The sequence below is a fragment of the Chenopodium quinoa genome, unplaced genomic scaffold (genome assembly GCF_001683475.1).
Source record: "Chenopodium quinoa cultivar QQ74 unplaced genomic scaffold, ASM168347v1, whole genome shotgun sequence".
Classification (NCBI taxonomy): Eukaryota; Viridiplantae; Streptophyta; class Magnoliopsida; order Caryophyllales; family Amaranthaceae; genus Chenopodium; species Chenopodium quinoa.
In genome coordinates, this window is record NW_018745470.1 from 328,356 (window position 1) to 342,795 (window position 14,440).

General features: G+C 37.8%; 3 protein-coding genes across 3 annotated transcripts; 2 read left to right on the forward strand and 1 right to left on the reverse strand.

The window, feature by feature from the left end:
• The first annotated feature begins 553 nt into the window (after positions 1–553).
• LOC110715123 lies at positions 554–2,374 on the forward strand. The gene is made up of 2 exons (XM_021893697.1): positions 554–1,764; positions 1,816–2,374. Exons 1-2 carry the CDS (start codon positions 554–556, stop codon positions 2,372–2,374), a joined length of 1,770 nt encoding a protein of 589 aa, XP_021749389.1.
• Positions 2,375–5,828: 3,454 nt separating this feature from the next.
• LOC110715124 (cGMP-specific 3',5'-cyclic phosphodiesterase-like) lies at positions 5,829–6,687 on the reverse strand. The gene is made up of 2 exons (XM_021893698.1): positions 6,311–6,687; positions 5,829–6,132 (listed from the first exon to the last, which is right to left on the reverse strand). The coding sequence occupies exons 1-2, from the start codon at positions 6,685–6,687 to the stop codon at positions 5,829–5,831; spliced, it is 681 nt and encodes a 226-aa protein (XP_021749390.1).
• Positions 6,688–10,221: 3,534 nt separating this feature from the next.
• Positions 10,222–12,192, forward strand: LOC110715106 (beta-amyrin 28-oxidase-like). Its single transcript, XM_021893684.1, has 2 exons — positions 10,222–11,211; positions 11,911–12,192. Exons 1-2 carry the CDS (start codon positions 10,638–10,640, stop codon positions 12,147–12,149), a joined length of 813 nt encoding a protein of 270 aa, XP_021749376.1. The 5' UTR covers positions 10,222–10,637; the 3' UTR covers positions 12,150–12,192.
• The last annotated feature ends 2,248 nt before the right edge of the window (positions 12,193–14,440 follow it).

Consider the following 14,440-nt stretch of genomic DNA (forward strand, 5'->3'; position numbering starts at 1 on the left):
CCAACTTCGGAGTGGCATACGTCTTCCCACCACGAATGCAAACAACTTTGAGCTTTCACCTCAACTCATCCGCATGATTCAAAGCGATCAATTTGGGGGTAGTCCTTATGAGTGTCCTTTTGCTCATTTGGACAACTTTCTTGAATTGTGTACAACTATCAAGCAAAACAACATTTCGGAAGAGTTTATTCGGATGCACATGTTTCAATTCTCCCTTCGAGACAAAGCAAAGCATTGGTTGAGAATGGTTGAAGAGGGATCGTTGAGTACTTGGGATGAGGTGACTAGAGCTTTTCTTGGGAAGTATTGCCCTCCCGAGAAAACCGCTGAATTAAGACGGAAGATCACAAACTTCAACCAAGAGGTTGATGAAACTTTGAGTGAAGCATGGGAGCGGTTCAAAGATTATACTAGAGCATGCCCTCACCACGGTTTCACCTCATGGTTCATAGTGTAAAGCTTCTATGATGGTCTTACTCCTACCTCAAGGGCCAACCTTGATTCGGGAGCCGGAGGTAGCCTTAAAAAGCTATCGGTTGACGAGGCCTACAAAATGATTGAGGAAGTGGCTAAGCATTATGCTTATGGAGGTGATAAAAGGCAAGGTCAACCCAAGAAGGGCGGTAAGCATGATCTTGAAGCAATAGATCTTATTGCTTCAAAGGTTGATATGTTAGCTCGAAAGCTAGATCAAGTGAACAATGTGCCCGGTAGCTCCTCCCCACAAGTCATGTCTTGTGAGACTTGTGGAGGAAATGACCACTTGGCATCCTATTGCAACACTACAACGGAGCATGTGGCTTCACTTGGTAGGAATGATCCTTACTCCCAAACTTTTAACCAAGGTTGGAAACAACATCCAAATTTTGGGTGGAAACAACCCAATCAAGCTCCCCCTCCTCAAAACAATTACAACCAAGCTCCTCCTTACAATCAACCCCCTCCACAACAACAAGCTCCCTATCGCCACCCCAATCAAAGAGACAATGTCCAACAAAGACCCCAATACAATCAAGCCCCTCCTCCTCCAAAATCCAACATTGAATCCGTTTTGGAAACCTTCATGACCCAACAAATCAAGATCAATGGGGAAGTTAGTAGCTCAATTCAACAACTCCAAGCACACAATAAGATGATTGAAAGTCAATTATCTCAAATTGCACAACAAGTTGGGTGCACCTCTAACCCCGGTGGTCAATTTCCAAGCACAACGGTAATGAATCCAAAAGAGCAAGCAAAATCAATCACCTTGATTATGGAAGGGGGGTATGAAACTCCAATTATGAGAGAAAATGTTGCCAAAAAGGGAGATGAGGGAGATAGTTGGGTAGATGAAAGTGAGTTTGAAAATGAAGTGAGTGAGGAGGCGAGAGGAAGGTCAAAAATGAGTGATGAGGGTGCCTCAAAGAGAGATGAGGGAGAAGTGAAGAGTCAAGCTCCATTGAGAGCATATGAGCCTCATATTCCATTCCCTCATAGAATGATAGAGAAGAAGCTAAATGAGAAACTTTCTAAGTTCCTTGATGAAATGGAAGGACTTCAATCAAACATTCCACTTCTCCATGCTTTGTCTCAAATGCCTACATATGCAAAGTTTTTGAAAAATATTCTTTCTAACAAGAGTAGGCTTGAGGAGAGTGATTCTATCTCTCTTCCAACGGAGATAAGTGCTATTCCTCAAAATGAGCTTCCCGAGAAGTTTGGTGACCCCGGTAGTTTTGCTATACCAGTTAAGGTTGGAGATCTTGAATCAACAAATGCTTTGTGTGATCTTGGGGCTAGTGTTAGCCTTATGCCTCTCTCTATGGCAAAAAGATTAAATCTTGGGGAGATTAGCCCCACCAAAATGTCAATCCAACTAGCCGACCGCTCGGTTAAAGTCCCATTGGGAGTCTTGAAGGATATCCCAATTCAAGTGGGGAAGGTTCTTGTGCCTTGTGATTTTGTAATCATGGAGATGGATGAGGATTTCAAAATTCCTCTCATATTGGGTAGGCCCTTTTTGAAAACCGCGGGTGTTAATATTGACATGAAACAAGGGCGGCTTACCTTACATGTTGGGCATGAAAGAATCTCTTTCTCATTTCCGGAAACGTTGAATGACCCCATGGTTAAACAAGTTCATCGGGTTGATGTTTTGGTTAATATTTTGAAAGAAGACATGGAGGAGTCACAAGATGAATTGACTCATGCTCCGGAGGTGAAAAAGCAAGAGAGGGCCAAGAAGAAAAAGAAAAACAAGATCAAGTTGATAGACAAGATGTTTGGTTGCATTTCTAGTGATGATAGCAATGTGATTATTTTGCCTAAGGAAAATGGCAAGTGTGTGGGAACAATAAGATGGGTCAAAAAGATGTGCCTTGACCCTCCCTAATTTTGGATAGCGCAATGTCGTCAAGCTAGTGACGTTAAAGAAGCGCTTCCGGGAGGCAACCCGAATACTTTTGTAGTGGATTAACTTAAAAAAAAAAAAAGAAAAGAAAAACAAAAGAAAAAAAAAACAGCACAAAGTGCATGTCTTCCAACAACAACCAACAGGAACAAAGGTACCAAGGAGGTTCAAGCGTCGAAGAAGACCCGATCCTTGAGTTAGTCTTCTTTCTCCTTTTTTTTTATGAGCTTTTATTGCTTAACATTGAGGACAATGTTTATGATAACTTGGGGGGAGTCATTTGCATGCCTTCTTGACATGTTGGTTTGTTTGGTTGCGTTTGTTTTGGTTGTTTCATTTCCCTAATATCCAAGGCCCTTAATCCAATTTAGCTTCCTTGAAATCCAAACCTCTTGTCATGTGAATATTAGTGTTCCCTCTCTAGTTAGTAATGTGAATATTTTCGCTTTCTCTTCAAAAAAAAAAATGATGAAAAAATTGAAAAATGAAAAAAAAATTCCCAAGGTTGAGACTCAAATGACAATGCTTATATGTTTTTCTTGCTTGACTCTTGAGCGATGAGTACTAGTTCTCTTAGAAGGGTGTATGCAAGAGATGGGGTCATTTAGAGGTCTATTAATCTTGATTGCATTAGTGTATATGAAATGAAAGTCAATGAATGCTCAATTGCACACCCAGTATAGGATATTGTCTAATTCGCTCAAGTAGGTTATGTTTGAATTGAATTGCGGTCCCTTGTGCCCTTAATGTGCCTCCTTTCCTCCCCGAAATGAAACTCTATTAGGGAATTGGTTATACTTGTATTATGTGTAATAAGTGGCATAATAAGCCACACGTTTCGAATAAAGAAAGAGCCGCTCACAGTTAAAAGAGGCGAGGGCAATAATGTAAAAAAAATGAGAAAAAAAAATAAAAAAAAATAAATAGAAAAGAAGGGAGAACAAAAAAAAAAACTCCCCCAAAAATTCTCAAAATTTTGATTTTCTTTTCTTTAGAGGTCAACTTGTGGATGCCTCCCACACATTGTCGAATTTGTTGCTTATTGTTTCTTGTGAAATTCCCGAGTTAGAGTGTAATCAAGGGGCCTTGGGTGTGCATTTTGGGAGGTGGACTAGCATTTTGAGATTTTATAACCGAAAGAGGGCTCATTACAACTTTGGAATATCTAGGTGTGCTCTAATGAACTAGTAAAAGGTCTAAAGAAGTATCCTAGTGCAATCTTGCTTAGTCCTCCTCTTTACCCCCAACTCATGTGCACATTTGTATGATTGGTAATTCTTGAAAGTCGCTCATTTGTCTTGCTTGCGATTTATATCTCGATGAGTTGACTTGGGTGATAATAACATCAGAACTTGTGTAGTTTGATAGTTTTGTTGTGGTCTGCGTGAGTTGTGGGGCAAACTCATTGGAAACCCTCACGAGATAAAAACTCGTCCTCTAAGGCGACATAGAGGTTTAAATTGCTTCTCACTTGTGCTAAAAGTGATGATGGTTGTCACCATGCGGATTTGTTTATGTATGCTTCCCCCTTGTTGCCTCTCCTTGGATTGATGATTAGCAATTTGTTTTCCTCCTTTGGTTTGACATTTTTGTTTTGCTCGAGGACGAGCAAAAGCTTAGCTTGGGGGGATTTGATAACTTGCTATTTGATACGATTTTAGGGTGTTTTGAACCTAGTTTACTTGATATAAATTGCGTTTTGGTTCATTTTTACTCTATTATTATGCAATTTTTGTGTATCCTATGCTTCACGGGTTGTTGGTGTTTTTGTTGAGATTCCAGGTTCAAAAGAACGACCAAATGGAGCCCATGGATACAAAGCCGAGGTTAGAAGCAAGAAGATGGATGAAAGAAGCCAAGGAAAGGAGCATTATAGAAGAAAAGATGAAAAAAGGGGTTTAGAAGACCCTGCACGGCTGTGCCAGACCTTGCACGTCCGTGCAGGAGGTTCCAGAAAGCTTCAGCAAGCTGCCAAGGCCTGCACGGCCGTGCTTAATCTGGCACGTCCGTGCAGAAGAGGGTGCACGACCGTGCCAGACTTTGCACGTCCGTGCAGAAGTGCTCCAGAAACTCAGAACATTCTGCCAAGGCCTGCATGGACGTGCCAAATTAAGCACGTCCGTGCAGATGTAGCTGCACGTCCGTGCCAATATCTGCACGTCCGTGCGGAACTGCTCGATTCTTAGCAGTACGTTCTGCCTCAATTCTGCCCCCTCTGCACGTCCGTGCCAAACTTGGCACGACCGTGCTTAGCCTTGCACGTCCGTGCCAAATCTGGCACGTCCGTGCAGACCTGCAGTCGAACTCCTTCCTTGTTTTCTCCGTCCTTTTTATTTGGGGGTCATATAAATCCCCCTTGAGAGCTCATTTGGGGGGGGAGGCAGTTTTTTCAGAGTTTTTCTCTTAGTTTGTAGTCTTAGAACATTAAATTCTCAAATCATTAGTTAGTTCTCAATTATTAGCTTGGAATTATTCAAATTCAATCATTGTAGAAGACAAAATCCACCATTGTTGCTCACCTTGAAGCTTCATAGTAACCATTTCTTACTCATCTTTTCTACTTCTCTTTACTTTGTTGTTAATTATTTGCTAGTTCTTGCATGTTTTGGATTGTTAATTAGCTTAATCCTTAGTTTGAATTTGTTCATGAATTGCTTGAAATCTTTAATTGCTTTAACCCCCATGGATTGTGAGTAGTCTAAATTCTAGGGTTTGGGCAAAACCCTCAATGTAGTCACTAATTACTTGTTGCATGTGCTAATTTGGTTGTTGTGGGATGTTAATTAGTTGAGCTTAAGTGGTTTAATTGCTTAGTTCTTGTATATGGCCATTGCTAGAACTATTTATCCAAGCTTTCTCAACGAAGGATCGAGAGATGAACTTGAGTTAGCTCCCTTATGCTTGATTGACCCGAAATGCCATGAGAATAGGGATTACCGGTCAAGGGAATGTTTATGTCATCGTGATTATGCTTTAACACTTGTTTTATGCTATGTAACCACGAGAGTAGGTCGTATTCATGATTCAAGTAATCCCTCTAGCTTGAGAGAGTAGTTGGGTGCTTTAGATGACTTCCCCTAATTTATCCCATTAATTTACCTTGATTGTTGCATGCTAATTGTGATTTGTGATGAAGTTGAGTGGTATAACCCAAGCCCTAGATTCCTCTTAATATTGTTAACCTCCTCTTAGCTTAGTTGAATTGTGTTAGAAGAAGTTACTAAAAACCAACCCAATTTAGAATTCGTTTAGCTTATTTAAACGGTAGTACTCGGTGGTTGATTCAACGCCTCTCTTGGGTTCGACCCTTTCTTACCCTTACTATTGTTAGTGAGACCAAGATAGGAATTATTATCTTTGGTAGGCTCGACGACGGCCTATCACTTCTCTTCTTCAACCTCATCATCATCACTCAAATTCACTACATTGTCATCAATCAGCTCATCATCATCAACTTTTCTCTTTCTTTTTTTTTCTCAATCTTCTCAACTTTTTCTCCTTTCTCCTTTTTTTGAACTTCTTCAACCTTTTTCTGAACTTCTTTTCCCTTCTTTAGAACTCCCTTTTTAATAACCTTTTGTGAAGATTGTCCTCCTTCCTTTGCACCAGTTTTTTCTTTGATCTGAACCCCCTTCTGTTTTGTTTGAACCCCTTTTCTAATTTTCTGAGCTATGTTAAAATCTGATTCTGGAATTACCTCTGCTTCAACAGGCTTTTCTTGCTCTTCTGGGGTGCTTTGGCTGCGCAACACTCTTAATGTTGTAGGGGTTGTGTTTTTCCTTTTTTTTTTGTAGCTATATGTTTTTTCTTCCTGTTTTAATCATTTATATAGTTTAAGTTAAAAAATTCTTACATTTATGTAATTAAATGAACATTACGCTATAAATAAAATGATCAAAAAATATATTAACATTTTACCTTGGCGTGGGCTGACTAGCATTGTCACCATTGCTTCCATCTGGTTCAGAATTTCCTGTAGGTTGTTCAGAATTTCTTTGTTCAGAATTTCCTTGTTCTTCAGATGGGACTACAGAATTTGTTGAAGGTTGTTCAGGATTTTCTGATGGGAGTACAGAAGTTTCCTTAGGATGTTCAATATTTTGTGATGGGACTACATAATTTGTTGGAGGTTGTTCAGGATTTTCTGATGGGAGTAAAAAAATTTCCTTAGGATGTTCAATATTTTGTGATGGGAGTACAGAATTTGGTTGATTTTGTTCAGGATTTTCTGATGGTAGTACAGAAGATGGTTGAGGTTTTTCAGAATTTCCTGATGGGAGTTCAGAAGTTCCCATGGGTTGTTCAGAACTTTCTAATTGGAGTACATAAGTTGGTTGAGGTTTTTCAGAATTTCCAGAGTTCAGAAGTTTTAGGATGTTGTTCAGATGTTTCAGCTAGGGTGCTTTCCAGCAGTTGGACTGTTAATAAAGAAAAATAACAACAAAATTAACATTTTATATGAACATAAACCAAATTTTATATGAACATAAACCAAATTTTATATATTATTTCTAATTAATATTTGACAATAAACCAAATTTAATTTTATATGAACATAATAATATTTTAATGTAAAGTAACCTAAATTTGAAGGTGTTTAGTTATTATTTTTTGTCATTCAAATGTTTTTCATGGTTTGTTCAAAAAAATATCCAAACATTATCACAATATATCAATATACAATCAAATATATATAGAATTGTGGGGTGTTCGATCAGTGCTTGTTGTTTATTGTTCAAAATTTTTTTATAGGGTGTTCATCTGAAAACTTAATAATTAAATATTATCAATTATTCCAATACAAACTGAAATGAAATATGTTCAGTGGTTATTTATTGTTGTTCAAAAGAGTTTGAAGGGTTGTTCAAAAACATATCAATACATAATTAAAATTGATAAACATGCAAGCAAATATACAAACATAAATACACAATTGTGGGTTTTTCAGTTTATTATTTAGAATTTTCCTTCAAAAAAATAACATATATTCACATTAAACAGGAAACATGTGAATTAAAAATTCAAAATATACCTGTTTGATGGACTTTCTGAAATTTCTTTGTTTAATTCTTGCAATATTTTTAGATCAACAATTGGACTTGCTTTTATATCTTCTAATTTCTTCGTTTTTGGTGTTTTCATTTTGAACATCTGACTTAATGTCCTGTTCAACACAATTTTGTTTCAAATTAATTTTCAATTTTAAAAATTAGGGTTTAAATTACTCATTTTGTTGGTAATTAGAACAATAAATCACTTACATATCTTCGTCTTCATCACTAGACGGAGTTAGTTTTGATTTTCTACAAAAAAAAAACAAAATTATATCGATGATTTAACATTTCAAAAAATTAAAACAACAATAATTTAACAAATTTATCAAAATTGAATCAAAATCAAAGTTATTGGAGTGATGTTCACCTTTTTGAAGGTGTTTTCGGTGAATCTTCTTCATTCGCCATGGAATTGTAGTAGTTTTTAGAGAGAGAAATTTAGAATTGAGTGAGAAAAATGAAATGAGGAAAGAGAAATGCAAATGAATTTATGAGATGAAACTTTATAATTTATGAGAAGAGAGAGAATGTTTTAAAATGATTAAAAAAATAAAGTGCCGGTTTATTAGAAGGAGGAAGTTTAGAACGGTTATTTTTTTAAAAAAAAAAACCGAAAACATGATGTTTGGGTTGGGCGTGTTTTTTGTTTGGGTTGTGTTTATTGGTCCGTGTGTTGGGCTGGAGCATGTAGTTTACTGTGCACCATGGTGCACAGAATACCAATGGTCCCATATAAGAGTGAGTTCGGAATACTCCCACACATAAGCCCAAGTGAGGTTTTATTCTAAAATAAAGGGTGAGTTTGGAATACAGATGCTACACAACGACGTCTAAGAAATGGGAAGAGAAGAGGAAAGACCACACATAAGCCCAAGTGAGGTTCCATTCTAAACCATATGGCATAAGGAGTAGCTCACTTAGGTTATAAACTAGTGATTCTTATTTAATTTTTCCATGTGGGACAACAACTCACACTTGCAACTTAACAATCTCCCCCTTAATTGAGATTTCATAATACTCTCCGTCGAGCAAAAACCATGCACCCAAACCCTCAAAGTGCTCTTAGTGAGAAGCTTGTATGGAGGAAACTAGGTTGTATACAAGAACCTTCGAGGAGATCGCCAGTAAAAATGGTTTTCGCCTCTAGTGGTGGGTCGGGATTTTTGAGATGTGAGTCACCATCAATTATTCATCACTTGTGAAAGTACGATTTTTTTCCCCCAAATCTAGTTCATATTAAATTCACTCCAAAAATTATATTATAACCAAATTGATTTCAATTCAAAAATAGGACACACAAATCCATGCTAACCGAATAGTAATAAATAAAAACTCCAACTTACAAGTCGAAAGTAGTACAAATAACATATTACAAACAAATGGTAATTGCCGTTCAAAAAAAAAAAAAAAAAAAAAAAAACAAATGGTAATTTAAAACTACTTGTATTACTTAACTCTATGATTTCTTTTTCTTAATTGAGAAGCTTTAGGGAAAAATTTAAAAATTAGCAGCACAACACATACAAAGATATAAATAAAGCAAGAAATAAAAATGGAGATAACTTAAGATACCAGTTAAAAAGATAACCGTTCTCTTTAATTATAAAAGATCAAAGTGATCGGTTTTTATAGATGACCGGTCTCTTTGATATTGCTACTACACTTTCAGCGCCAGCTTTAGTATGCATTTTGAAGAATTATTTTTATTGAGAGAGTGCGGATTATCTCAAGTGGTCAGAGCATCATTTCCGGTTTCAGGAGATTCTGGGGTCGATTTTCATCATTTACCCCTGTGACTCATTGAAAATAGCTAGTCGCCACCCTTCACCCTCTTCGATCCATCAATATGATTGTAGATTGATCTAAAAATAATTATTTCAGTTCTATAAAATTAATTTCATCAGTTCTTCAAAAATAAATTAATGTGAACGGGGCCTAAGTTGCATGTTAAATACATGCTTGGATCGCAACCACAACCAAAAGATAGAGTCCAATTCACAAGACCAAAAGAGATTTCATTCCAAATCCATATGGCAGCATGTATTGTTTGGGAAGTTTATACTTCAACATTACAAGAGTGATCCTTAGTATCTGAGAGCGTTTGGTTTACAAAGTGATATATTTTTGAAATCAATAATGAAACTAAGGTGAGGTTGAAATTGAAAGTTGTTTATTAATACCCTATATATGGTTAGTTGTTGACCGAGAACAATTTTTTCCTCTTATTTAGAGGTGTTGTATGAGTTATACCCAAATCTTCCCTTATACCCTCATACCGTGTGGATTTTAGGTTTATATATACAAATTAGATTTTTCTTAAACAAACATCAAGAGTATGGATATTATGTATTCATTTCAGTCCTATACCTTATACCTAACTACAAACCAAAACGTTGATAGCCAATACACATTCTTTGTATGCGTGACATCCAAAACTGAAGACTAAAAAAAAAAAAAATTATAACTCTAATCAATAACGTGATTTGAGACTCGCACGTTAAGGTCGTTAACATAAAGTGAAGTCATCGATCAAGAACTACTAACCAACAAATACTAGATCAGAGGTGGGTAGCATCAATAAACTTTATTAAAAAAAACAAGCGATAGTCAATAGGTAATTTTAAATTGTTGCTTCATGATTTACGTAACCGATTTTTAAAACAAATTCCAGTTTTTTAAATATACATACGAAATTGGATATGTAGTATTTTATTAGCCCAAGAACATTATATAATCATATTATCTTCCTCACACCGATTACAAGTAAAACAAAAGTCCAACTCCGTTAACAAAGAGCTAGCATTCATTGTCCAAATTAAAGGATGACTTCAATCTATTTGTTAGGTGTTGGTGCTCTTACAATCCTCACCCTATTAATTTTTAATAAAATCAAAAAGAATGGCCGTGTTTCAAACCATCCTCCAGGTAATTTTGGATGGCCGATACTTGGTAAAACTTTGGAATTCAGTTCAAACCCTGCTAAATTTGTACGTGACCGGATGATAAAGCACTCTCCGGACATCTTTCAAACGTCCTTTGCAGGGCATAACGTGGTCTTTTGTTGCGGTCCATGAGGTAACAAGTTCATCTATTCAAATGAAAATAAATTTACGAATTGGTTACCAAAGAGCATTGCTAGAGCCTTTTCACTAACTAATGTTGATAATAAGTCGCTTCATTGGAGATTTTTCATGGAGCACTTACACAACTTCCTTAGACTCGAATCCCTGCAAGATTGTGTAGGCGTTATGCATTCAAGGGCAAGCGAGCACTTGGAGAAGCATTGGGTTCCTTATAACGAAGTTAAGGTCCAACCTTTATCGAAAGACTTCACTCTATCTAATGATGTCCATCTTTTAGTTAGCTCAAACGAAGATCTAGCAAGGGAAGTCGCCGAACCCTTTTACACTTTGGCTGAGAGGGTTCTTTCGGTGCCAGTAAATTTGCCTGGTACATCCTATAACCAGGCTTTGAAGGCGTCGAAGATTGTTAAAGGCAAGCTTATGGATCTAATGAGGAGTAAGAGAGAAGAAATATTATCAGCAAAGGAAAATAATGTGGATATCGAAATCGTTGGCAAAGAGCTGTTGAGTAAACTGCTTATTGCTTCATATGAAGAAGATTTCAACTCTATTGACGACGAGGAAATAGCGGGTCTAATAATTGGTCTCCAATTTGCAGGATTTCATACTACAAGTACTTTGATCACATTTATAATAGATTATCTTGCTCAATATCCAGATGTTTATGCAAAAGTCTTACAAGGTATGAAGTAATATAATTCTTACTTGCAATAATTAAATTTTTACCAACTTTTTTTTTTTTTTAAATAACTACTCCTTAAAGTAAAAAACTTAAGAAATCACCACCTATTTTACATTTAGTTCTTTTTTAAAAATAAATATATTCATTTTTGTGCTAACACTTGGTCTATATATCAAGGTTTTGGGGGGTCATTTTGATTTTTTTTAGATCAATTTGAGGTCAGAATTGAAAAAAAAAAAATTTATTGAAAATAACTCGTTTTGCAAGTTAAAAATGGCCTCGATTTGGGTGAAATTATCAAAATGAGGTATTTACAATACTCCCTCCGCCCCTTAATATAATGCCTCTTTCTCTTTATTAAGTGAGGAATAAATGCTCAAAAAAGGCATTGTATTAAAGGACGGATAGAATACTTTTTTTTAAGTGTTTTGACCCCAAATTAGTCTCAAAAGTTCAAAGTGACCCCCAAAACCTTATTAATAGATCAAACTTTGTCATGAAAATCTATAACTTTTACTGAAAGCAGTGCACTTACTAATGCACTAGTTTTATTTCACCCTCATTATTATTTACTTTAATTAGTTAACCAATTAAGCCCTTTTTTTTCCAATCATTTAAGCGAGACACATGTATAATGTTAATGTCAAAGTATTGCAACCATCTTAAAAACGCATTTTGATAAGCTATGTTGATCGCTAGAACAATTGGAGATAGCACAATCGAAAAGGAAAGGGGAGCTATTGAATTGGAAAGATATTCAGAGCATGAAGTATACATGGAATGTGGCATGTGAAACCATGAGATTAAAACCTCCTGCGGTTGGAGGTTTCCGAGAAGCCATCTCCGACATCTCCTACGCTGGCTACACTGTCCCAAAGGGAGCGAAGGTACGTCTGCTACTAGGTTTGAAAAAAAAGCTAACTGTTATTACAAAATAAAAATAAAAAGGAAAATTTGTTAAAAACTATCTTATAAAAACCAAATTTTGTTGAAAACCATCTTCTAAATTATTTTTTTCGAACCACACATGTTTTAAATTTTTTTTGTTGAATCCCACCACTTTTCGGATTTAGACTATCGATTGACATTTCTGGATTTGATTAGCATGTGCACCTCATGTGACCTACTTAAACCCACTTTTCTATTATTTTCCCCCCTTTTTCCTTCATTCATTCCCCCTTCGTCACTTACGTTTACGTGCAATTATATAAAAGGCTATAAAAACAAAAGTATGATGAAGAGGATTGACGAAGAGGGGAATGTATGGAGCGAAAGGGAGGAAAAATAAAAGAAAAGTAAAGTTAATTGGTCACGTGAGGTGCACATGTTAGTTGTTTCGGGTGTTTTTTGGATTTCCCTGGATATTGGTCACGCTCTCCTGGCAACGAGACGGTCCGACCTGCAAAACAACGAATATTCCGGTTGTCGGAATATTCGCCTCCGACGATCAAGTTAGTGATCGGAAACAGAAAAGGCTAGAGAGAGAAAGTAGAGAGAAGTTGGAGCTATTAATTAATGCTCTTTTTGTTGTAATGTCTTAATCCACCCCTCCCATCATAAATGATTGGGGTATTTATAAGGGTGGAACTCGTGCCCCTTTCTAGGGTTTGTACCCTAAAATTGCGTGACATGGCTGGCTGCGCAATCAGTGAATGCCACGTGTTGCTTTGGGGGCGCCGTTTTACGCTTTCATTGATATCTCTCGGGATTTGGGCCCTGATGTTATTAGGCCTCTCTTGCGTGCTGATTTAAGGGGTCATATATGCCCTAAACACGTGGCATCTTCCTGTAACGACACGTGTCACCCTCTAACTGGGCCACGTGTCGCTACGAGATTGGCCTGAGCCTTTGAGTGCTCTTAAGCTGGATGCGTGGCATCTTCCCATAGTGACATGTGTCACCCTATAACTGGGCCACGTGTCGCTATGGGACTGGTCCACGTATACGGGGTATTTTTACCCTCAACATTTGCCCCTCAGAGGGGGTGGCTCGTACGCTTACAGGCCGACTCCTCTGACCTCAAATAGCCTTGGGGCGTACGAGTGCATTAGGGTTTTGACAGGCAGCTTTTGCCCGCCTAAAAATTTCAAGCGTCCGCCCATCTTTGTGGATGGAGCGGACAACAGTAGACCGTCTCACTGTTGGGAAAATCGGCCGCCTATCCATTTTGGAGGGAGCTTTAGCTTCGTCTTCTTGTCAGCTTATTTTTGGACGTGTCGTTTATTAGGTTGTCTTCTTTTCCGCCTATTCTAACGGCGTTGTCCTTTAACCCTTCAAATTCTAGGTTAAATTTTCAAATTATAACCGTTCAACTTCTTTAGGCGAGAAAGATGAAGTTACCATCCTACCCCAATAAATTTTGTTTATATATACAAATGCTTTAGCATCATTTTCACACTTTGGATCTTTTATTTTCTAGAGAGAAGTCAGAGCTTTTAGAGAGAGAAAGTGCCTTTTCCTTTGAATCTTCAGTATCTCCGCCGTGCCTTTGAGTTTTCCGGGCACATTCCTTGATTTTTCCGGTCAACCTTCAAGACTTTTTCAAGTTTTCTACAAGTACAGAGGTAGGCCGCCTGTTTTCTTTTCCTTGCATTTTAATTTCTTTTACTCTTCATTTTTTAATCTAGCTCAACACTAGGCTTCGTCCGTTTCTCCTCATGAGGCCGGCCGTTCGCCTGGGACTGAGGAGTCTAGAGTGGACGGAGACGAGTTGTCTCCTTCATGGAGTGGGTCCATTTCTAGTGCGTACCAACTCACTTCCACCTATTCTTCTCTGTCCCTGCAGTCGAACATGGCAAGAACAATGCAGACGCATGATCGTCATGCGGCCAGAAATCCAGACGGTAGTCTGGTGCACCCTAGGCCTCCTTATGACCCTAACAACCCTAACTTAGAAACGCCTTCTACTACTCCTACGAACGCTTCCACGGGAACTCACTGCTTAGCCGTGGAAGTAACTTCTTCTTTTGAGGAGCATCAAAGAACTCAAGGCGCTTCTACTGCGGGGGGAACGTCCGGGCGAACTCCGGGATTAATGTTCCCCCAATATGCCAGCTTGGTCATGGATGGGGCCGAGTTGCTACTCTGTGAAGGACCTCCTTTCTCTTCTCGGGCGGACGCTGATCCGTCCGTCCCCACTTCTTCCGAACTCTATCTCCGATATGGCAGGTCGGACAGGCCAAGGACTGAGGTATCAATCAATGAACCGTCCGACCTGCCTCCTCGCAGA